The following is a 21,051-nucleotide window of genomic DNA, read 5'->3' as shown; positions in this document are numbered from 1 at the left end:
GAAGGCCTGAGTGGGCAGGGATGGCTACTGGGGGAGCCCAGGGATGTCCCAGAGCTCAGGGGACTGGCTTCTTGACCAGACTAGGGTTGTTAAGAGGGTCCATGGCTGAACCTGAAAAGGCTAGGGTGAGCTCCCTAGACTGATGTGGGAAATCCCACAAGTAGGAACATAGGGTGACCTGGGGAAGGGTCTTTTAACTTTTACCAGGCTTTTTTGGTACGGAGGTAAAAATATATATAACATAAAATTTGCCATTTAACCACTTCCCAGCACACAGTTTAGTTGCGTTTATCACATTTGTTGTGGAAACATCAACACCATCCAACTCCAGAACTTTCTTTTTATCTTCCCCAACTAAAACCCTGTACCTATTAAGTAATAAGTCTCCTACGCGCCCAGCTCCTGGCAACCATGATTCTATTTTCTGTACGAGTTTCACTGTTCTACGCTCATAACAGTGGAATCAGGGTGGGTGTGGTGGTGAACACCTAGAATCCCAGCTACACAGGAGGCTGAAGCAAGGGGATTGAAAGTGTGGATTCAGCCTGGGGAATTTAGTGAGACTTTGTCTCAAAATATAAAATAAAAAAAAAGAGAAAAGGGCTGGGTAAGTAATTCAGTGGTAGCATGCTTGTCTAGTGCTGGGAGGCCCTGGGCTCAATAGTTAACACACACAAAAAAGGAAAAAAGTAATCATGCCGTCTTTGTCCTTTTATGACTGGTGTATGCTACTTAGCTTAATGTCTTCAAGGTTTGTCCATGTTAGAGCATGTGTCAGAATTTCCTTCCTCCTTAAGGGAGAATAAATATCCCATTGAATGTATATGCTTTTTAATCCATTCATCTATCCATGAATCCTTGCTTTCTTCCACCTTTTGGCTATTGTGAATAATACTGCTGTGAGCATAAGTGTACAAATAACTTATACAAGTCCCTGTTTTTCATTATGTTTGGTATATATCCACAAGTGGGATTGTTGGATTATATGGTAATTTTAAGTTTCTGAGAAACTGCCATACTGTTTTCACAATGACTGTACTGTGTTATGTTACCTTCTCATCCACAATGCATAAGTGTTTCAATTTCTCCAGAACTTCACCAATGCTTTTTTTTTTTCTGCTGTTCTATTTTGTTTGCAGCTGGGGATTGAACCCAGAACCTCGCCCTTGCTAAGCATGGACTAGACCACTGAGCCACCTTCTCTTCCCCTCCCCTCTTCCTACTTATAATTGTCATCCCCATGGGTGGAAGGTGGTATCTAATTGTGATTTTACTTTACATTTCTCTGATAATTAGTGATGTTGAAGATCTTTTCATGTGCCCATTGGCCATTCATACATCTCCTCTGGAGAACTGTCTGTTCGAGTTCTTTGCCCACATTTTAAGTGCGTTGTTTTTCATTGTTTTTGAGTTGTAGGAGTTCTTTTTATGTTCTGGGTCTTAATCTCCTGTCAGATAGACCATTTGTAAATATATTATGCCATTCCATGAGTTGCTTTTTCACTTTGTTGGTAGCGTTCTTTGTTGCTTATGAGTTTTCAGTTTGATACGGCAGTTTTCCTACTTTTAATTCTGTTGCCTGAGCTTTTAGTGACATTTCAAGAAATCCTTGCCAAATCTAGTGTCATGAAGCTTGCCTAGTAGGTTTTCTCCTCGGAGTGTTATGGTTTTAGCTACCAGGTTTTTAAGAGGTCTGGGACCAACAGTGGTGAATCATTTTAATACTGATTCTGGGGAGAATTCCTCACCAATATAAAGCCCATTCAGATCTTTCTATCAATGTGAAACTAGCAATGGGACAATTGACAACATGGATATGATATTTAAAGCCTTCAATTCAAAAGAAAGATTTGGCGGGGCAGGGAGAACTAGGGAGGTTCCTGTCCTAATTGCTGTCATCATTGCCATTTACTGAGCACTTACTGTGGGCCAGGCCCTCTGCTCTGCCCTCTGCATACATTATCTCAGTTACTACTTCTAACCCTGTATTTATCAGTGCCTCTATTATCATTGTGCACACTGAAGCTCAGAGATTTGCCTCAGATTGCCCAGATAGTAAATTGTGAAGCAGAGACTCAAAATCAGGTTTAGATATGTCAGAGCCTCTCTGCCCAGTCATTCCCCTCTCCCAGCACCAGGGCTTTGGAGCATGAACAAAGCAGACATCTCCAATGAGGAGAAAAGAGTAATAGCAAGACATGAGCTGGGGATGTGAGACCAAAGCAGGCTGGCTGGAAGGGTCCTGGTCTAGGCTTGTGGACTAGGAAGTTGGATCCATGGAGTGGGCAGGGTTATGGGCACCTAAATGGAAGCATGGAAAATTTGACCTTGCTCTGCTAGAATGACGGAATCCCACAGAGGGCTTCAGCTCTAACCTTCCAGTCCACTTCTTCTCTCTAGAAAATTGGGGCCTCAAGAGGTTAAGCAACTTGCAGATGGTCACAGGTATTAGGGAGCCATTGCATACTCTTGAGTAGGGTAGTGACGGTGAAAAGAAATGGTATTCTGCATCGAGCTTAGCAGCAAGATGCATGAGGGATGTCTGAGGGGAAGCAGAGAGAGTGGCAGGAAAAACCAAACAGGTCCTTCCCTGGTTTTTGCTGAAGGACACCTCCCTCAGCGATGGAGCTTGCTGGGAACACCATAAATGAGACCTCTTTGCTGTATCTTCTTGCTGAGATTTGTTACACAGGAAAGTATGGAGACAGATTGTGGGGCTGGTGTCATAAAAAAAGATCGGAATCACTTTCCCCTGCCAGATTCCATGTCCTCAGTAAGCCAAGAGTGCTAGAAAACTCAGCTTCCTGGCAGCAGCCTGGCCCTAGCCACCCACTTCCTCCAATGGATGGCTTGTCAGGGATGCAGCCATCTCAAGCAGAGACCCTGACTCTCAAGTGGACAGGACAGGCTCCTCCTGGTACCACCTCCTTATGTTGGCTTCCAGAATCCGACACTGGACTAGGCTTCTGTCAGTCTAAGCACTTGTTCTGGGAGGTTAGGGTCACCATAGCAGGAAGGTAAGGCAAGAGCCCCCCATGCAAAGATGCTGAACCCATCCTGCTTAGGCTGAGCTTGGGCAGAATTTGTTATCCATCTATCTCCAGCCAAGAACCTGCCTTGATTGATTCTCCCCCTTTGAGGTTCTATTTGCTTAATTAATTCTAATAATAGCTGCCACCATTGAGTGCTTACTCCATGTTGATCGCTGTGGTAAGGATTTGGCATGCATGATCTCACTTTATCCCTACAACCCCGTGATCAAGATATTATTATACCTATTTTGCACATGATGAAACGGAGGCTCAGGGCTGTTACATAATTTGCCTAAAACCACATAAAGGAGCCAGGACTCAACTGTAAGCCTAACTCCAAGCCTGTGCTTTTACCAGAATGATTTACTGCACATCTCACCTGGCTCTTTGGGGGCCTGCAGTGGAGGGTCATGTGTCAAGGTGCCTTGTTTGATGGTACCACTTGTATCTCGGTGTCCCTGGGAGCCAAGAGCCTTGTTGCTTTCAAAAACCAAAATCTTAGGCTAAATGGGAATGGTATCTGAACATGCATTCTTATTCCAAAAGTGATGCTCAAGAAAGACAAGGGAGCTTAAGGTCCTTCGCCACTGTTATTTACCCAGAGAGCATTGTCCAGGCATGTTGTGGCCTGCGGGAGCTGGCCTGCCACTTGTACATTCATTCATTCAACGAATATGTATTGAAGGTCAGCTGCAGGCTGGGTGCACTCTAGGCGTTCAAAACATCTAGAGTTAGAACATGAACAAGTCAGAGTCGACTCAGTGTGTCTCATTTACCTTGTGCATCAAAGCGTTTGAATCACCCATGGGTGTTCAAATACCTTAAAGCTAGACTCCCCTAAGATATTCCATAGGAGGTAACTATGCAAGCTTCCGCCTTTCCATGCTAGTTTCTTCTCCATACCTGTTTCATTTCACAGAACCCTGCAAAAACTCAGGTGCCCTGAATATTGCAACTTTACAGATGTGGGAGCTGAAGTGCAGAAGTGGGGCAATGTGCCCATGGTCAATAAATGCCAAGCTGCTGTGGGCAAAGCAAGGGTGGGTGCAGCCCACGAGGGAGGTGCTCCAAGGAGCCAGCTAGGAAACCACATTTCTCAGGTCCCTTCTGCTAGGACATGAGCTTAATCCCACTGAGTCCTCTCTGTGGAACTGTGGCATTCAGGGACATGACCGTCAGCATCTGGATTTGCTTCTTTTCTTGGTCTTAAAAGGCAGTCTAGAGGGTTTGGAAGGAGAAAGTCAGGTGAATGAAATCAGGGGCTTGGCTGAGGCAAACAGTGTAGTGGGAAAACAGGATGGTGTCAAGAGTTTACCAGGGGCTCAAACAGGCACAGTCCTGCACTTCTGGCTGAAAGATGGGACTCCCTGTTCCTAGGGCCTGCCGATGCCGCAGGCTCACCCCAGCTCCTCTACAGCACCTCAGGGTTAGCCTTCTTTGGTGGGTGTCCTGCTTAGCTGGGAGACTGTTGCTTTCTGATATGGGGGTGATTACTCCTGAACGATGGGATAACAGCAACAATGATTATTTCTAAGCATTCTCTGTACACCCTCACTGTGAAAAGTGCTTTTACACATACCATCCTATTTACACCTCTGAAAATCCCTACAAGATGAGTAGGCTTCCTTCCCAGATGTTTTACCCTAGTCATACCCTGCTGTGCTATACTATCACTCCAGTGACAGATACAGAAACAGGTTCAGAGAGGTGAATAACTTCCCCTAAGTCACAGAGCTTGTACATAGCTGAACTATGTCTACCTGGTTCCTATGCTTATTCTTCTAAGCCCCAGTTGGCTTTAAAAAAAAGATTTATTTTGAGGTCTTTCCTACTGTATGGGGAACCTGATTTATTTATCACTAAGGTCACTAATAGAAGTAACATTCCACGAAAACTCATCTACCACCTGACCCTGAAATGTTCTGAATGAGCCTGGGAGCTGGATGCTTAAGACAACTGAAATGTTTAAAAAATTTTGCATGGCAGCTGAAGCTAGATCAAAAGAGATCTTCATTTTTGCAAATGTCACAACTAACAAGGCATATGTTGCAACTTGGCTTCTAATGGTTGGGCAGGAGGAAGAGGTAAATTGTCATTGTTGGCATTTTCCCAATGACATTTGCATTTTCATTTTTATCAGAAGTTCACTTTAGCAAAGAAATGTAGTCTTAGTCACTTGAAACTATTCTTCCCTAGAAAACAATGGTAAATGTAATAAGCAAAAAATAATAGAAAATATACCCACTGGAAAAATAATCCACTCCAGGTCAGATTCATCATGCAGACTGCTTCAGTCTTCTTATGACATTCTTATTCAAGAAGAAAACCTTGGAAATTTTCTAAATTGCAAGGAGTGCAGGGAGAGGAAAAGGAATTGGATTTTGGTCCCACTGGGCAGGGATCAAGAGCAGATTTCCTCAACTCTCAAGAACCATTTTACATGTTCAAATCACTTCACAGCGACCGCCTCTCTTTTCTGTATAAGGTAGGTATTGGTTGCTATGGGAGGAGACAATAAGGTCATGATTGCTTTAAAATTATACATAATAAAAACACATTTTGAGATCTGATTCTAAATGTTAAACCTAAATTTGAGCAATTTAATTGCCCATTGAATAGAAATGAAATCCCACCAGTAGGAAGTTATTTCTTACAACCACTGTGTGTGAAATTGAAATCTTAAGATACCATTTCAAATATGCTCTGTCTCGAAGGAAGTTCTCCCCAAAGAGCTATGAAGATAAGAAACTGACCCAAAGTCATATGCAGTCATCTCCTTTTCTTTACACATTCAGATGAAAGCAGAAGCACAGTATTAAAAGGAAACTTTATGTACAAAAGTTGGATGTTCTGAATTACCTCTTGGAATCCAAAGATAGATTTATTTTCAATAACTAATTTGAGCCCCACAGAAAACTGTATCCAGGAAGCCAATAACTTACCAGATATAATAGAGGCAGGCAGATGCACAAGTAGCATCTATCACAAAAAACAAACATTACAATGAAAAAGTCATATGTGCTTTGTTTAGGAGTGGTAGGAGATGAGGTGACCTTGCTATGTTTGCATTAATACAGGCAACAGTTTTTTAATGTGAGTGGAAAAATTCTTATTTATTTATCTATTTATTTTTGAGACAGGGTCTCACTGTGTAACCCAGGCTGACCTTGACCTCCTGCCTCAGCCTCCCTGTATTAGGATTACAGGTGTGTGCTGCCACATCCAGCTGGGAATTTTATTTATTTACTTATTTATTTTTGAGACAGGGTCTCTCTATGTAGTCCAGGCTGGCCTTGAACTCAAACTCACTATGTGCCCTAGGCTGGTCTGGAACTCATGGTGATCCTCCTGCCTCAGCCTTCTGCATGCTGGGATTACAGGTGTGCATCACCAAGCCCAGCTGGAAATTCTTATTTTAAACCCCCAATTCCACCTTTAAATGTTATCTCTATGATGTCTTTTGCTATGACATAGGAACTGCCATTCACAAGCTTCTAATATATGCAAGGTGCTTTCTATGCAATCAATTTCATGTCAATTACAACTCCATTTCATTACAAATCTATCTGCTATGCTTTGTACATGCTAATTCATGGAATCCTTGTGGCACGCTATGCCACAAAGTCTGCCATTCCCATTTTACAGATGAGGATATTGGGACTTTACACTCCTGCTCTTATTCCAGGTTCCAGGTGGTAAAAGAGGAGTTAGAATACAGTTGGCCAGAATCCTGAGCTACTACCTACTTAGATTTAAGAATTTTCCTAGGTTACACTGGCTAGATACACAAGAGCTCAAACCCAGAGAGCTGAGTCCCAAAGTCTCAGCATTTAACTATAACATTGACTGATTTTAAGCACATAAGCTCATAATCACAACCTATGTGTGTACTGTCATTTGATAGAAATGACTGTAGAGTGGTAGGTTATATATTTCTCATTTAATTTAGGCTTATCCAAAAATTCTAGGAATTTTCCTTCTTTCTTTCTTTTTCCTTTTTTTTTTTAATTTATTTTTTTTTCTTCTTTCTTTCTTTCTTTCTTTCTTTCTTTCTTTCTTTCTTTCTTTCTTTCTTTCTTTTTTTTTTTTTTTTTTTTGTACCGGGGATTGAACTCGTGTCCTTGCGCTTGCGAGGCAGGTGCCAGAACCATGGAGGTAAATCCCTGGCCCTCTTTTTTTTTTTTTAATTGAAAGCAAGGGTCTGATCAGGCAAATGTCTTTTTATATACTAAGGGTCCAACTTGGACGCAAGGCTGCCCTTCAGGCTTCCTTACACACACACACACACACACACACACACACACTGTAATGATATCCATTAGGGCCCAAGCCATGGCACCTGGAGACTAGAATACGCTAGGAGCCTACAAACAGCAGTACATTCTTGCTCTGTTTGTGAAATGTCAATGAAGATTGAGCTCTGAAGAGGGAAAATGAAACGGCCAGGAATTCACTTCTGGCTTCGACCACCATCTTACAGTATGAGCCCACCCAGGCCCCGCAGTGGTATCTTTAAAATGGGAATAAGATGCCTTTGATCCTGACCCCGGATTCTTTACACCTCTGATTACCGTCGTGCACAAACGGGCCTTGGGTAGTCATTTCTGAACCTAGAAATTTTCCCTGAACTCAGGCCCAAGGGAATCCAAGTTTTTCTCTGTGGAAGGGCACAGTGTTAGCCCGCGCGTTCCTTTCTCTCCCTAGAACCTGCCCTGGGGCTGGGAGGAGAAACGTGAAGGCCCAAATTACATCTCTTTTCTTTCTTTTTGCCCTACTGAGGGCAAAATAATCTCCGCAGTAATGTTCTATCGGAAAAGCATTCAGTAGTCGCGGTATTACTGGCACTTTACGGGGGTCAGGGGAACCACAGGAGTCCGCTCTTTGAAAGATGCTGAGAGAGGGAATTCTGCCGCCAGCAGATGGAGAAGAGACCCGGACCTGCGTGGTCCCTCCCAGCCACCCTCCCTGCGGGATTAGCTGCCCCCAGCACTGCCCAGGCGTACCAGCCCAGGCGGTCCCGCTCGCGCTGCTTCCGTCGCCTCTCTGGAGCGCGGACGCAAGCACAACCCCGCCGCCGCCGAGCCGCGCCGTGCCGGGCATCCCCGCGCCCTGCGCCCCTGGACCTGGGACCTCGAACCCGGGACGCGCGCGCACGAGAGCCACGCGGAACGCCCGCATTTCTGCAGGTGCTCCTTTTACATTCTTGTCTTTTTCTTTCTTGCTCGGGATGTCCGGTGATGACTTTCAGCCTTAGTTACACCGAAGGGGAAAACGCGGAAGAGGGGGAAACCCTACAGGATGATTTAGTGGCAGCCCAGCCTCCTCTCCAAGGAGAGGTGCTTTCCGAGCGACTTTCTCGGTCCCCATCGCTGGCCCCTTTAAGAAGCCCAATCAGTCCGACTGCGGCTGTTTGTATTGCTAATCCCCAGGAGCCCCGTTTAAAAAAAAATACAAGGAAGAAGAAAGAGGAGGGGGGACCGGGCAGCTGTCTCTTTAAATGTGAGTTCCTTCTATTGTATTTGAATCGTGATCAGGAAAAAGGAAATGAAACCAGAGACAGAGGGAAGCTGAGCGAAAATAGACCTTCCCGAGAGAGGAGGAAGCCCGGGGAGAGGCGAGCGGTCCCCTCCTCCCGTCCCCAGGCCGCCGCCCCCGCTCCGCCTCGGCGACGAGCCGCGCGCCGCGACCCGGCCGGAGGGCGAGGGGCTCGGGGCGGCCGGGCGGTCGCGCACATCCCTGCGGGCGGCGCGGAGCCGGCGACAGCGCGCGAGGCGGCCCGGGCGGGGCGACGGCGGCGAGCGGGACGGGGATGGAAGGTTAAGTCTTGCGCGGCTGCTGCAGCCGCCCGGGGCCAGGCTGCGCGCCCCGGCCCCCGCCTCGGCCGCAGCGCGCCCGCAGCCCGGTGATTCGCTCTCTCTCTTTGGCGTTTGAAGGCAGCGCGGTGACTGTCCTTGAGAGCGGAGGGGCGAGCTCGCCGCCGGAGCGCCCGAGCAAGAGGAGGCGCCGGAGCGGCGGCGGCGGAGGCGCGCGAGCACCCGAGGGGGTCCGAGCCCCGGCAGTCTGTCAGCCCCGCGCCACAAAGGGAGCGCCCCCGCCGCCCGGCACGCCGCCCCCCTCCCCAATGTCCTCGGCCATCGAGAGGAAGAGCCTGGACCCGTCCGAGTAAGTGTGGCTTCCCCGTCCCCGCCACCCGCCGTGTCCACGGCCTCGCGCCCCGGAGCAGCGACGTGGCGCGGGCGGCCCGAGAGGGGCCCCAGGTGCGCTCCCGTCCGCCCTCCAGCGCGCCCTCGACCCCCTCTTCCTCGCGCGCCAGGGCCCCCTCCGTCCTCGCAGGTGACTCTGGGGGCCCTAGAAAGGGGGTCGGGCGGAGGGCGGTAGGAATAGAGGTCGGCACGGAGCCTCTGGGGGCCCTCCGGGCTACCAGGGACAGCCCCTGAAACCCCGGCCCGGCCAGAAAGTTTGCACTGCGGCAGGCACAGGGGCGCTTGCAGGAGCGCAGGTGCATCCGGGGAGCGTTCAGGGCTCCATTCTGCTTGCTTCTCCCCTCTCGCTCCTTCTCTTTGTCCGTTTGGTTTTGCAAAGGGGGACATTCCAAGTGGAGGCCTTCGGAATTCCCGACGACCCCCTGGGTCCACAGGTGGAGCGGCTGCGGCAGCGCGGGTAACGGGCGGATGAGGGAGGTCCGTCTGCCTGTCCACCTCGGAGCTCGCCTGGGCCTCCGGAGACTTCCAGGGCCGCGAGTCCGGAGTTAATCTGGGCACCTGGACTCCCGCTCCCCAGGCGTCCACCGAGGGAGGCCTGCGAGCCTCGAAAGTTAGTGCACGATTTTGTGTATAGGTGTATTTTTCTAGGGAGCAAAATCTCATAGCTTTTATTATACTCTCAAAAAGGTTTGAGTCAGGGAACCAGAGCTCTCTAATGAGCATATGCTGCATCTATTGCTGAACCTTGCACTGCTTTGGAATGAACATGACCTATTCCCAACCTATACCTCCAGCCCATTCTGTAGCTTTAACTTGGGGAGCAAGGGGGTGTTTAAGGTATCATTTCCTCCATCAACGCAAATGCCCTTTTAAGAGTCATTAGCTGTCTGGTTTTGAATTTTTATTCCTTTGAAGTCCCCATCTAATCCTTTGAAGGGATTTGTTACACAAGACCAAAGGAGCTAGTTAATGACTTGTCCATTTGTGCTTTTAAGAGGCAAGTGGTTTTTTTTTCCTTTTCCTGCTTTGAAAAGAATTGTGCTTTCCTGCTTGAAGTGCCACCCCTTCCTAATTTCAGCCTTCTGTGGTGTTTATTTACCTGGGTTTTACCCTCTGTTACTAGCATAAAAACTCAGCAGGTTCCCATAAAACACAGGAAGTACCAGGATCTAGTGAGAATATAAACATCACTCTTGGTCTTGAGGTTAAGACACCAGCTCCATAAGGAGCAAGGTTAGTTGTAACAAAGACCCAAATTCTCAGGAGAAAACTAACAGTCCCTTTTAAAAAAAATGTAGATGGCTATGCAAACAATGGATGTAAAGCACAGTTTGTTCACTTTTTTATAGTCCTAGAATGACAGCTGAGCTCTGAATTTCTAGAGATCAAGCAAGACCATACTAATACTGTATGCGAGTGAATGGAATGAATTGGTGTCTCACTGCCTTTTCCACTAGCAGTACTTAGCCCCAAATCCTTTTATTAAAAGGTAAGTCTGGATGGTTTGGTCCCCTAAAGGAAGTTTACTCTTTCCAAAGTTTGTACTTTTCCCCTGAGGTTAGACAACCGAAGCATCCTAACTTCATAGCCCAGCAGGAAGCTCACTGTGGGAGAATCTCGGATCCCATATTTCCCTCCTTTACGTGCCCGTGAAGGCAGGTTTTTAACTGAAGGTGGACAGGCTAGTTGAGAAATTGCTGCAGTACATTCCCTCCAACCCTGCCCCGGAAATTGTCAAGAAATTATCCCGGAAATCCAGGCTGAAGTGATACTCTGGTGTAATATATAGGATAGGCTCTGGGGAAATATCATGTATTAATTTGAAGGCAGATCCCACTCAGTCATTGGCTTGAATTGTCTACCAAAGATAATGCGATATTATTGTTAATTGCAAAAAGATAGGTGGAGCCAGTGTCTTATCCTGTCTTTCTGTGTCTCGTCTCAGCCCATCACCATGGCTCCTGTTGGTTTCCATTTCTTCTGCAGCTGACTCTCTGGCTATGCAGATGCTTCACTGCTCACTCCAAGCTGACTTGGGTCATTCCAGTCCCATCTCCAAAGACACCCAGAGGCTTGCCCAGGCGCACACAAATGAAGCTTGTAGGCAGGAAACAGCCAGAATTCATGAATAGAGAGATCTCCTCTGCCATGCAGTCTGTGGCCCCTGCTGCCTCCCTTCCAGGCGGTTTTGTACCAGCTTAGTGCAAATTCTCGTTTTTCACAGTTGGTTGGCAGAGGCAGTGTCAGAACATCCAGGGTGGCTGAGATTCCTTCCATACGTGTTTCTGGAAGCCCAGACTAAGATCATAGGCTGTGGAAAGAGGAGAAGCAAGTCTGGATTGATACACATGGACAGGCCAAGGGTTTCAGTTATTTTTCAGATGGAAGGCTGGAAGTCCTTATGTACCACATATAGAAGCAAAGACTTCAGCAGTCTTAAAACTATTTATCTGAGGTGTTTTCCATCCTAAGGTGTTTGAGTGTTACAAGTGTTACACTTCCTTGTTCTAAAAGAAGATAATCTCATACTCTTACTGCAACCTTAGGTTTGCAATAATCCTAAATGTCCATCCTTTACTGGATAGAGACACCTGCAGTTGTCAGAGGGCATTTAAACATGGATTCTGTGAGTCTCACTGTGTCTAAGTATAATGGGTGCTGAGCGTAGTGGGCACAGGCCAATTAGGACACAAGGTCACCTGGTAAAAGTCCCACGAGGAAGTAGGAGGCACAGATTTATAGCTCCAGGATGCCCAAGAGGAAACTCCCTTTGGGAATTCCACTGTGAGAAGAAGGTCTGTAAAAAACCAGATCTTTGAAAGCTAGGTTTGTGTTTGGCTAAAGTTCCAGAGATTATTTGTTAATTGTTACAAATCTGTAAGTATTTTTTTCCCCATTTCCCAGTTGGTGCAACAACCATTCCTTGCACTCATTTTCTCTCGGAAAAGTTACTTATTTTCAAATGTAAAGCAGAAGGATTCAGGTTCCAGTGAAGCAATGTGAACGAGAAGCTGTATGAATATCCTTTTCCTGTATCGTAGCTCACTATGAACGGATTGCCTGGATTGAGATTTCTGCATCTGCCTTATTGTCTTCCACTCTTCTTAGGATCATTGTTTTTGCTCCCTTCCTACTTTTTTCCCTCCTAAGTTAACTTTATTCCAGTCAGCTTTGCTGTTGTAGAAGTTTTCATGTGAGGAAAGAAAAGTCTAACTGATGTACTTTATCAGTTTGACCTCAATTGTCTTAATAGTGATTTCCAACAAAAAATTCAGTCAGAAGGTTGGGATGCAGAATTACGGCTAATAGGATAAGAATTCCTGTTACATCCTGATCGGATTTTTACTTTGGCATGAGGAACAACCTAACATAATTTGGGCTCCTTTCTTCTTTTTTCCTTACCTCTGCTGTTGTGCATTGGGACCGGCATGAAAAGTCAGTAGGGAATTTGCAGTGTGTTAGCACTCTGGGTAGTCAGATGTCCTGGCAGCAAGCAGCTCTTTTAGCCCTAAGTGCCTCCCCTGGGGTTAGCCAGTGTCTTGGGTCTTGGGTGCAGGAGGAGGAAAAAGAGAGAGAGGCCTGGGAAGGAAGAGGAGTTTGAGGAGGTGGTAGGAAGAAGCAGAAGACCAGAGGGGTCCACAATGGTGCTAGGCTGTGGGTGGGGCCCTAGCGCCACCTGCAGGTCTCTTGGTGTGCTGTGTTTACTTCTAGGGTCTCGAGTGCAAGATCTAGCACAGTCCTGCTTTAGCAGGTTGGCTAGGTTTCTCTGCCACCTCACCATTGGATGTGTTGTCTCATGCATTCTCCTTACGTTGCTGGAAAACAGTAGACTGAGGCTCCCTGTTTGGCCCAGAGCAATTTCTGGCACCCAGTGAGCTTGTCCCTAATGCTTGGCCTCGTCCCCAGGGAGCCAGTGGATGAGGTGCTCCAGATCCCTCCATCCCTGCTGACATGCGGTGGCTGCCAGCAGAACATCGGGGACCGCTACTTCCTGAAGGCCATCGATCAGTACTGGCACGAGGACTGTCTCAGCTGCGACCTGTGTGGCTGCCGCCTGGGTGAGGTGGGCCGGCGTCTCTACTACAAGCTGGGCCGGAAGCTGTGCCGGAGGGACTATCTCAGGTACCTGCCCTGCACCCCTGGGGACATCTGGGTCTGGGTATGTGGTCCTCAGCCTCAGAGGAGCCAGCCACAGCATGGCTCTTCCTCCTGCTGAGATCCTCCAGTGACAGGCACATCGGTGGCTGATAGAATCCTGATGTTTTATGAAGTAAGAGAAGGATGAATAAAGTCAGAATGGTGCTTCTGTCTGTTGATAGGGCTGGGAGTACAGAAAGAATCATAGGATCCGGGAGTGTTTTTGTTTGGGGTATATTCTTAGGAACTCACTTTAACGCTTCAAAACCTATGAGGTGTGATTTAAAATACAGTGAGTATTTAAGTTAGAAAAAGTTCATTATAGTAAAAGACACATTGCCATTGATCCCTTCAAGATACCCCTCTCACTTCAAACACACTTCCATCATTCTTGCCACCTTCTGAAGCAGTTCTGGAAGTCTTTTTTTCATAACTGTCTTTAGTTGTGCTGGCCTGGCTGCCTCAAAGTCCTGAATCGATTCACAACATTTATCTTCCTGGTCATTTCATCTTTGGGGAAGAGCCAGAAGTCATACAGTGCCCGATCTGGTGTAAAAGGTGGACAAGGACACACCATAATGTTTTTATTTGACAGAAATTGCTGTAGGTGTCTTGAATCAATTCAGGACATCAAGGCAGCCACAAAAAGACACTCACAAAAGAGGACTTCCAGAACTACATCAGAAAGTGGCAAGAAGGATGGGATAATTTGTTTGAAGTGAGGGGAGAGTATTTTGAGGGGAATTAATGCCAGTGTGTCTTTTACTGTGATAAATTTTTACAATGTAAATGTTCACATATATTTTGATCACCCCTTGTATATGGCCAGGTACAGTGGCACATACCGGTACTCCCAGCTGTTTGGGAGGCTGTGGTAGAGCAAGACCCTGTCTCAAAATAAACATGTCTGTAGCCCAATGATTTCTTTGGGTTCAGTGTCCTATGCCACTCCCCCCAAAACATATATCCTATAGCCTATAAATATTACATTGTATTATTCCAATAATATGTAATGAGAAATATAAAAATAGAAATCATTTTCTTGCCATGGAGTTCCAGACATTGACTCCCATAGTAGGAAGGTGGCATTCAATGGACAGAAAGGCAGGAACCTGGAGTCAGGAGTCTGGGTCTCAGCACTGTTGCTTCCTAGCTCTTTGATCTTGAGCAACTTACTTAACCTCCATGAGCCTCAAGTTCTTTGTCTGTAAAGTGGGGAGAGTAATGGTGTCTACTTCCAAGGAAGAGGTAAGTATTAGATGGAATTCTACATGGAAAGTACCTTAGTGCATGAGTATCAAGTAGATGTTGGTTGCTTTTAAAACTTAACTGTATGACAGGCTCATGAATTACTTTCTAATCCAATGGACAGAGAGATGGAAGAATGGAAGGGTGGAATAGAAAGTCTACAAATCTCAGTGAGGCAGGAGCTGAGGATGCTGGGCCATAGGATTGGCCGGGTGAATTTTCAACACTCACCGAGTGCCTTTTCCTGGCAGGTTCTAGGGTATGCACTCTCCTATTTACTGCAGAGGTAGCTCTGTGCCCTCCACAGTCAGATCTTCTCAGCTGTGGAGCTGTCAGTTCTTCACCAGCTTCCTGTGGCAGAGGGTCCATGGAGCATGCAGTCTTAATACACTGGGCCCATCCAACCCGCAGAAACTGGCTTGGACTTCATTGCGCTTGGCTGCCAGGCCAGCTGTCCCACCCTAATCTGCCCTCAGAGCATTTCACATGGTTTTTAACCCCCCCAACACCAAAACTGCAGTTAATTCCACACTGAAAGGAAGCTTATGTGCTTACCCTTTTTCTCCTCTCCCAAATTTCCTGATAAAGTCCTTGCAGATTTAGTGGTTCTGAAATATGTAAGTAGGATTTTTTTCCAGTGCTCATGATTATAATTTTGGTAGATTTCCTTTTTTATTTTCTTTAAATTACAAGAAAATAGAACTGGGATAAATACAGACCTGGTTTTGCTCATTCCCATACTGCCAAATCAGTCAGAAAGCAGACAGGTAAATGATTCCCACTGGGCTCCTGACTACATCCCTGTCGAATCATTTGAATCTTATTAAACGAAGTGCAGTACAGTAAGGTCAAAAGAGCTGGGTTTCGCCCTATCTCTACGATTTTATATAACATCCAAGAATAAAACCAGTGCTGCCTGGGCTTGTTAATCTTTTCCATTTTCAAAAAGGAGAGAAAAAAATAGTCTGGGAGAATCCAGTGTTAATTAACTTGTGTCTTGGTGACACGAAATAATTCTTCTCCCTGCTACATTCCCAGGAAACATGTTAATTAACTCAGTGTCCGTGCGGGCGTTCCCAGCCATCCTTTAATATTTGTATTATTGTTATTAAAATGGGCAGCAGAAAGCTTAAGACTTGACACCTCTTGACAGAGGAGAAAAATTATTTTTTGCCTCAATGATGGACTTGTTTTATTTGCATTCTTAGCCTATCTGATGGCATCTTTGAACAAGGCAAGTCGGAGGAGAGTCTCGGTACTCCCTCATGGGGTCCAATCCCTCATCTCTCTGGAATAACTTCTCCCCATGAGGATTCCCTGTGGCTGACTTGCCTGCCACTATCCTCTTCAGATAGTTAGCCTCAAATATTTATGAGACCCCGTACGGAACCTAACTCCTGTCGATGTTGTATTGTTGGGGACCTAACTTCAGCTATTAATGCTGTTACTCAGGCTAGACCTCCTTAGACTTGGGTGGGTTGTTTTTTTTTTTTTTGCCAATTTTGGGGTGTGTCATCTCCAGACCCCCAGTGGTATTTTTTCTATTTTTTAGACAGGGTCTTGCTATATAATTCATATTGGCCTTAAATGTGGCCCAGGCTGGCCTTGAACTCATGGCAATCCCGAGTGCTGGGATTACAGGCATGTGCCACATCTAACTAGCACCTGTTAGAGACACAAGTGTTGAGGCCTTACCAGACCCCAGGGCATTTGCTGAGGACACACTCGGAAGGAGTCCCAGAGCCTGGAGCCTGGAGCCAGGGCTACTTGGAGACGTGATTTAATAGCTTCAGAGGTCCCAGAGCATCAGGCCAAGCTCTCTCTGAGGAACTCTGGCTGAGTCTGAAACTTGGCTTCCTCCCCTTCATCCAGTTTCCCCTTGTGCTTCCCAGGGCTCCTCCGAGAACATCCTTAATAAATCACTTGCACAAATCTCCCCATCAGGGTCTGCTTCTGGGATATCCCGCTTTAGCAAAATGCCAACTATTGGTGCCAGGCTCGAGCTCAGCATCAAGGCGTGTTTTGTTTTCACTCCTGTTAGAATCGCAGAGTCCCTGCGTTGAAAGGGGCTCTCAGGCCCTTCTCTCCCAGTTCTCTTGGTTCACAGCCTAAGCCACATAAGCCCAGAAAGGGAATGCCATTTTCTCAGGCCACCTGGCTGTTGAGAGGTGATGTAGGGACCTGAACTTGTCTCCCAAATCTTAGTGCTTTCTCCTTCCCTTCATTAGCTGCCTGATGTGTTGTAATTTACCCCCGACTGCCCTTTAATAAGCTCCCTCCTTAAGGATCTCAAGCCCCAGGCAGTTGGACTCATTTTGAGCACAGTTTTCTCCATGATGCGTCTCTGCTCAGGCCCAAACTTAACTTACTGAACAGTCAGGAAACCAGAACTCTTTCCACTCTGTGACCTCCAGCACGGCGGTAACCTACAGCTCCACCATCTGCTGCGGTGGGGTAGGATCCAATGTTCTCCCCCGCTAACGAGTCTGTTCCCAGGCCGTGCTTAGAAGCACTTGGATTCCTCCGGTGGAAACCAAGATTCAGAGGGAAGTGAGCTGGCCCGGTGCTAACTGGATCTCTCTACTCATGGAGCCACCTCTTCTCCAGCCCAGTTTTTCTGCCCAGATGTTGCAAAATCTGGCAGCAGCCCTCACCTTCCTTACAACCTCTCAGCAGGAACTGATCAATGCTCTGATTTTCTAAAGTTAAGAACTTCCAGTAAGAACAAGCATTTACCTAACTCAGTCTTAAGGAATTTATGTGCTGGGTTACCAGCCAAGTGTGCAGATGACCCTGCAGGAAGGCCAGGGAGGTTGGGATGACACTGAGATGTGTTCAGGCAGAGCCGGTGCTGGCTTAGCTCTTGACCACTGATGCTCAGACCTGCCCTGTTTAATGCTTGCAACAGCCAGGTGAGGTAGAGATGTGATGCTGCCTAGACCAGGCACTCGGATACCCAAGTCTGGTCCTGGACTGTAAAGCTGGGTTTTTGAACTCCTGCAGGCTTGTTCTCAAACTGAGCCCTGCATCAGTGTCATTAGTATGCAGACTGCCGGCCCTTCTCTCCAGCAGGTGTTTTGAGACATGGTTTTACTATGTAATTCACACTGGTCTTGAACTCGATGTGTAGACCAGGCTGGTCTTGAACTCACAGCCATCCTCCTGCCCCAGCCTTTTGAGTGCTGGGATTACAGAGTGCACCACCACACCCTACTGAGAATTTGTACTTCTGACAGCTTCCTGGGGAATGCTGATCCCGCCGGTGTAGGAACCAGATTTTGAGAACCACCGCGTTGACTTCTACTAAAATTGTATCTCCCGACCCAACACTGAATATTGCTTGAGATAAGTGGATAATCGAGGAAGGCCAAGGACAGACTTGATTTAGAAGAGAGGTTTCCTGGAGATTTGTGTCAAAAGGAAGTGAGGACCATGAATGAAGATCTTCCGCTCATTGTGGAGGGAGGCTCTTTGCCCCAGTCTTACTAAGTCACTGAGTTGCCCAGGCTGGGCTAGAACTTGGACTCCTCCTGTCTCAGCCTCCCAGAGTGCTAGGATCATAAGTGTGTGCCACTTCACACTTCAGTTCTCCCTCAAAGGGGCCCTGAGGACTCTCTTCCAGCTCCTCTTCTACAGGGAAAGTTCCCCTGGGAGGGCACATGCACTACATTTAACCCCTAATCACAAGTCACTTTGATGAGTGTCTTCACCGCTGTGACCAGGGGTGGCCTAGAGGTGTGGGGAATGGTTGCTAAAGACAGAAAGCTCAGCAAAAGGAGGAGTCATACCCAGTAAAATGCCACAGTGTCATCCTGGTCACCCTCTGCCTTCTAAGACAGATAGGACTCACCAGGCTGGGTTGGAATCCAGCTTGTCCCAGCTTCCTAGAACCCTGGACATCTGGTCTCCCCCGTGGAGCCCATGACCAAACCTTTTCTTCCCATCTTGTCTCTCCCCTCGTATGTTAGCTTTTCATTCCTTTTGCCCCAGGCTCTTTGGACAAGATGGTCTGTGTGCATCCTGCGACAAGCGGATCCGTGCCTATGAGATGACCATGCGGGTGAAAGACAAAGTGTACCACCTGGAGTGTTTCAAATGTGCCGCCTGTCAGAAGCACTTCTGTGTTGGCGACAGATACCTCCTCATCAACTCCGACATCGTGTGTGAGCAGGACATCTACGAGTGGACTAAGATCAACGGGATGATATAGGCCAGAGGCCCCGGGATGGTGTTTGTTGAAGACGCTGTCTGTGCGGCGTCTTCACTCTTAGGCGCTGTGGGGATTTGCGGGTGGGGTGAGATATTTCTGCGGGGATGGTGCAGACTTACTGGGAACCAAGACAGAGCCTCCGAGGGATGTAACGAAAGGGCCAAGACTTCAGTGTGACAAAAGAATCAGCCCTGTTAGAACTTCTGGTCACCACCTGTCCATAGTAACTGACATGAGTAGTGGAAGGAAGGAACACTTAGGGACAACCAGGCACTGCCATCGTGAGGGGCTCTCCCATCTACCAATGGGAGGTGCTACATAGGGACGGCTTGTTATGATTTTGAGGCTTGCAAACTAGAGACGCGCAACTGATTTCTTCCTGGCTTCTGTAACAACTCTGTTCCAGTCACTGTCCTTACGCAAGGGAAGGGCAGGCAGGCAAGTGCCCCCCCCCTCTCTTGGCCATCTTCCCAAGGCCTTAAGCTTGGGGCCCAAGAGCAACTGCATGGAGACACATTTCAGTTGGGAATGAAAACCACAACTCTTAACCAAACACTTATTTAAAGCAATGCTGAGGAATCACTTGGTTTTGAGGTGAGGAGTTCCAGATTGTTTCTATACGAATGTAAATCTAAGAAATCAAAGTTGTTCAACTATTTTATTATCTTGGATTATATCAAAGTATTTGTTGTGTGTAGTAAAATAAAAAAACCCCACCTCTGCAGACTTAATAAAAACAACTGACTAAAATGCAGTGTTGTTTCTTTGATAATGACAGTGGGAAAATGGTTTGCTTTTTCTATTGTAAAGGAAAAGTAAATAAGCAATTTATTTCAAGGTCAAATAAAAGCTTCCATTTATTGCAAGAGTTTATATAGGTTTCTGTATTACTAGCAATTATATAACAGGTCATCACGTAGCTCAGAGGTATGTAGAATAATTAAATTGCTATTGTAAAATGTGCATTTCACTTCAGCATTGTGTACAGAGAGAGGCAGCAAGATCATTGCCTTTGGGAAACTTGTAACCTAGAAAGCAAACAAATACATAAAACAGATTCCCTTTGGGAGAGGAGGTAATTACCGAGTGTGAAATGTGGCAAAGATGCTGAGCTTGACACTTCGATTTTCCAAGATGTGTGTCTCGGTATTTTATGACAAGTGGTTAAGAGGACCCTACTTTGAGGATTTAAAGCAGGCACCTTGGCTTAGACGGTTGGTTTCCTTCACCCCGTCCCTGCAGCCGCCGGTGAACTGACTAAGAGCGCCACCTGCTGGTCACCTCCGCTCAACCCGTTAGACCAAGGACTGACCTCCAGGAAGAGTGTACAGTACTTTTAAATTATTTCATAAAAAGATTGGCAACCACCAAGAAGTCTAAATGTGTTTAATTATCAAGATGTCAGAAACATGCAGTTAAGGCTGCAGTTAATTAACTATGAGGGTTCTCTCAAGTCTCCATCACAAAGACATTTTTTCTTCCGTTTTTTCTTCCAGAGAAACAATGAAGCCATATCTCTCTTGGCCTGACAAATGCTAAAAGTGGTTGCTTAAGGTGGCCTACTTAAAACAAATCCCGTTCTGTTGTATCCCAGCCCAGGTGGTGGTAAGGTTCTACAGGTCAGGGGACATTTGTTCTCACTCAAACTGCAGTCACTGAGCCAGCACTATAAGCATTACCTGGCAACTAGCTAGAAACACAGATTTCGGGGTCCCAGCTCCAACACACTGAATCAGAAACTCTGTGGGTGAGGCTTAGCAATCTGTGTTTTAACAAGCCCTGAGGGTGATTCTGACTTATGCTTGAGAATGGTTGTTTTAAATCCTGCCCTAGTAAGGAAGACCATTTATTCTAATACTCACTGTCTTGCAAAAGGTTAATCATGAATTCTTCAACATGTAGACAAGCACTGTTTGTTCATGGGCCCTAAACTGAAAACATTCACATATTCTTCATGATTGTGGTATTTTCCCTGCTTGGTTAAGTATCAACGTTCACATATTCTTATATCTCAACTCACAATTGTCTTGTGCCTCATCTGCCAGAATAATCACAGTTCAGTCCACCACTTTTAACTACATCCACATTGATAATAATAGATTTCAGCTGTGTAGTTATACACACTATTAAGTAAAAATGATCCTTGCCTTGGGCATGTGAACATTATTGCCAATCCCCATTTTAGCACATGTAAGATTCAAAAAATCAACCAATGTCTTCA

General features: G+C 46.5%; 1 protein-coding gene across 4 annotated transcripts; it reads left to right on the top strand.

The window, feature by feature from the left end:
- Positions 1-7,902: 7,902 nt before the first annotated feature.
- On the top strand, positions 7,903-19,580 carry Lmo2 (LIM domain only 2). 4 transcript variants are annotated; one of them, XM_021264378.2, is made up of 4 exons: positions 7,903-8,218; positions 8,966-9,194; positions 13,142-13,357; positions 18,611-19,580. In XM_021264378.2, the coding sequence occupies exons 1-4, from the start codon at positions 7,921-7,923 to the stop codon at positions 18,828-18,830; spliced, it is 963 nt and encodes a 320-aa protein (XP_021120037.2). In that variant the 5' UTR covers positions 7,903-7,920; the 3' UTR covers positions 18,831-19,580. The 4 variants fall into 4 exon arrangements, with proteins under 4 accessions (XP_021120037.2, XP_087061696.1, XP_004852122.2 ...); XM_087205570.1 differs by having other exon boundaries at positions 7,906-8,218; positions 18,589-19,580; XM_004852065.3 differs by lacking the exon at positions 7,903-8,218 and adding an exon at positions 8,255-8,531.
- The last annotated feature ends 1,471 nt before the right edge of the window (positions 19,581-21,051 follow it).

The sequence above is a fragment of the Heterocephalus glaber genome, unplaced genomic scaffold (genome assembly GCF_053883595.1).
Source record: "Heterocephalus glaber isolate CG9 unplaced genomic scaffold, H.glaber_assembly_v1.0 deba00000594, whole genome shotgun sequence".
In the NCBI taxonomy this organism is placed as follows: domain Eukaryota; kingdom Metazoa; phylum Chordata; class Mammalia; order Rodentia; family Bathyergidae; genus Heterocephalus; species Heterocephalus glaber.
Note: the sequence above shows the minus strand (reverse complement) of the source record. Positions and strands in the feature narration are given on the sequence as shown.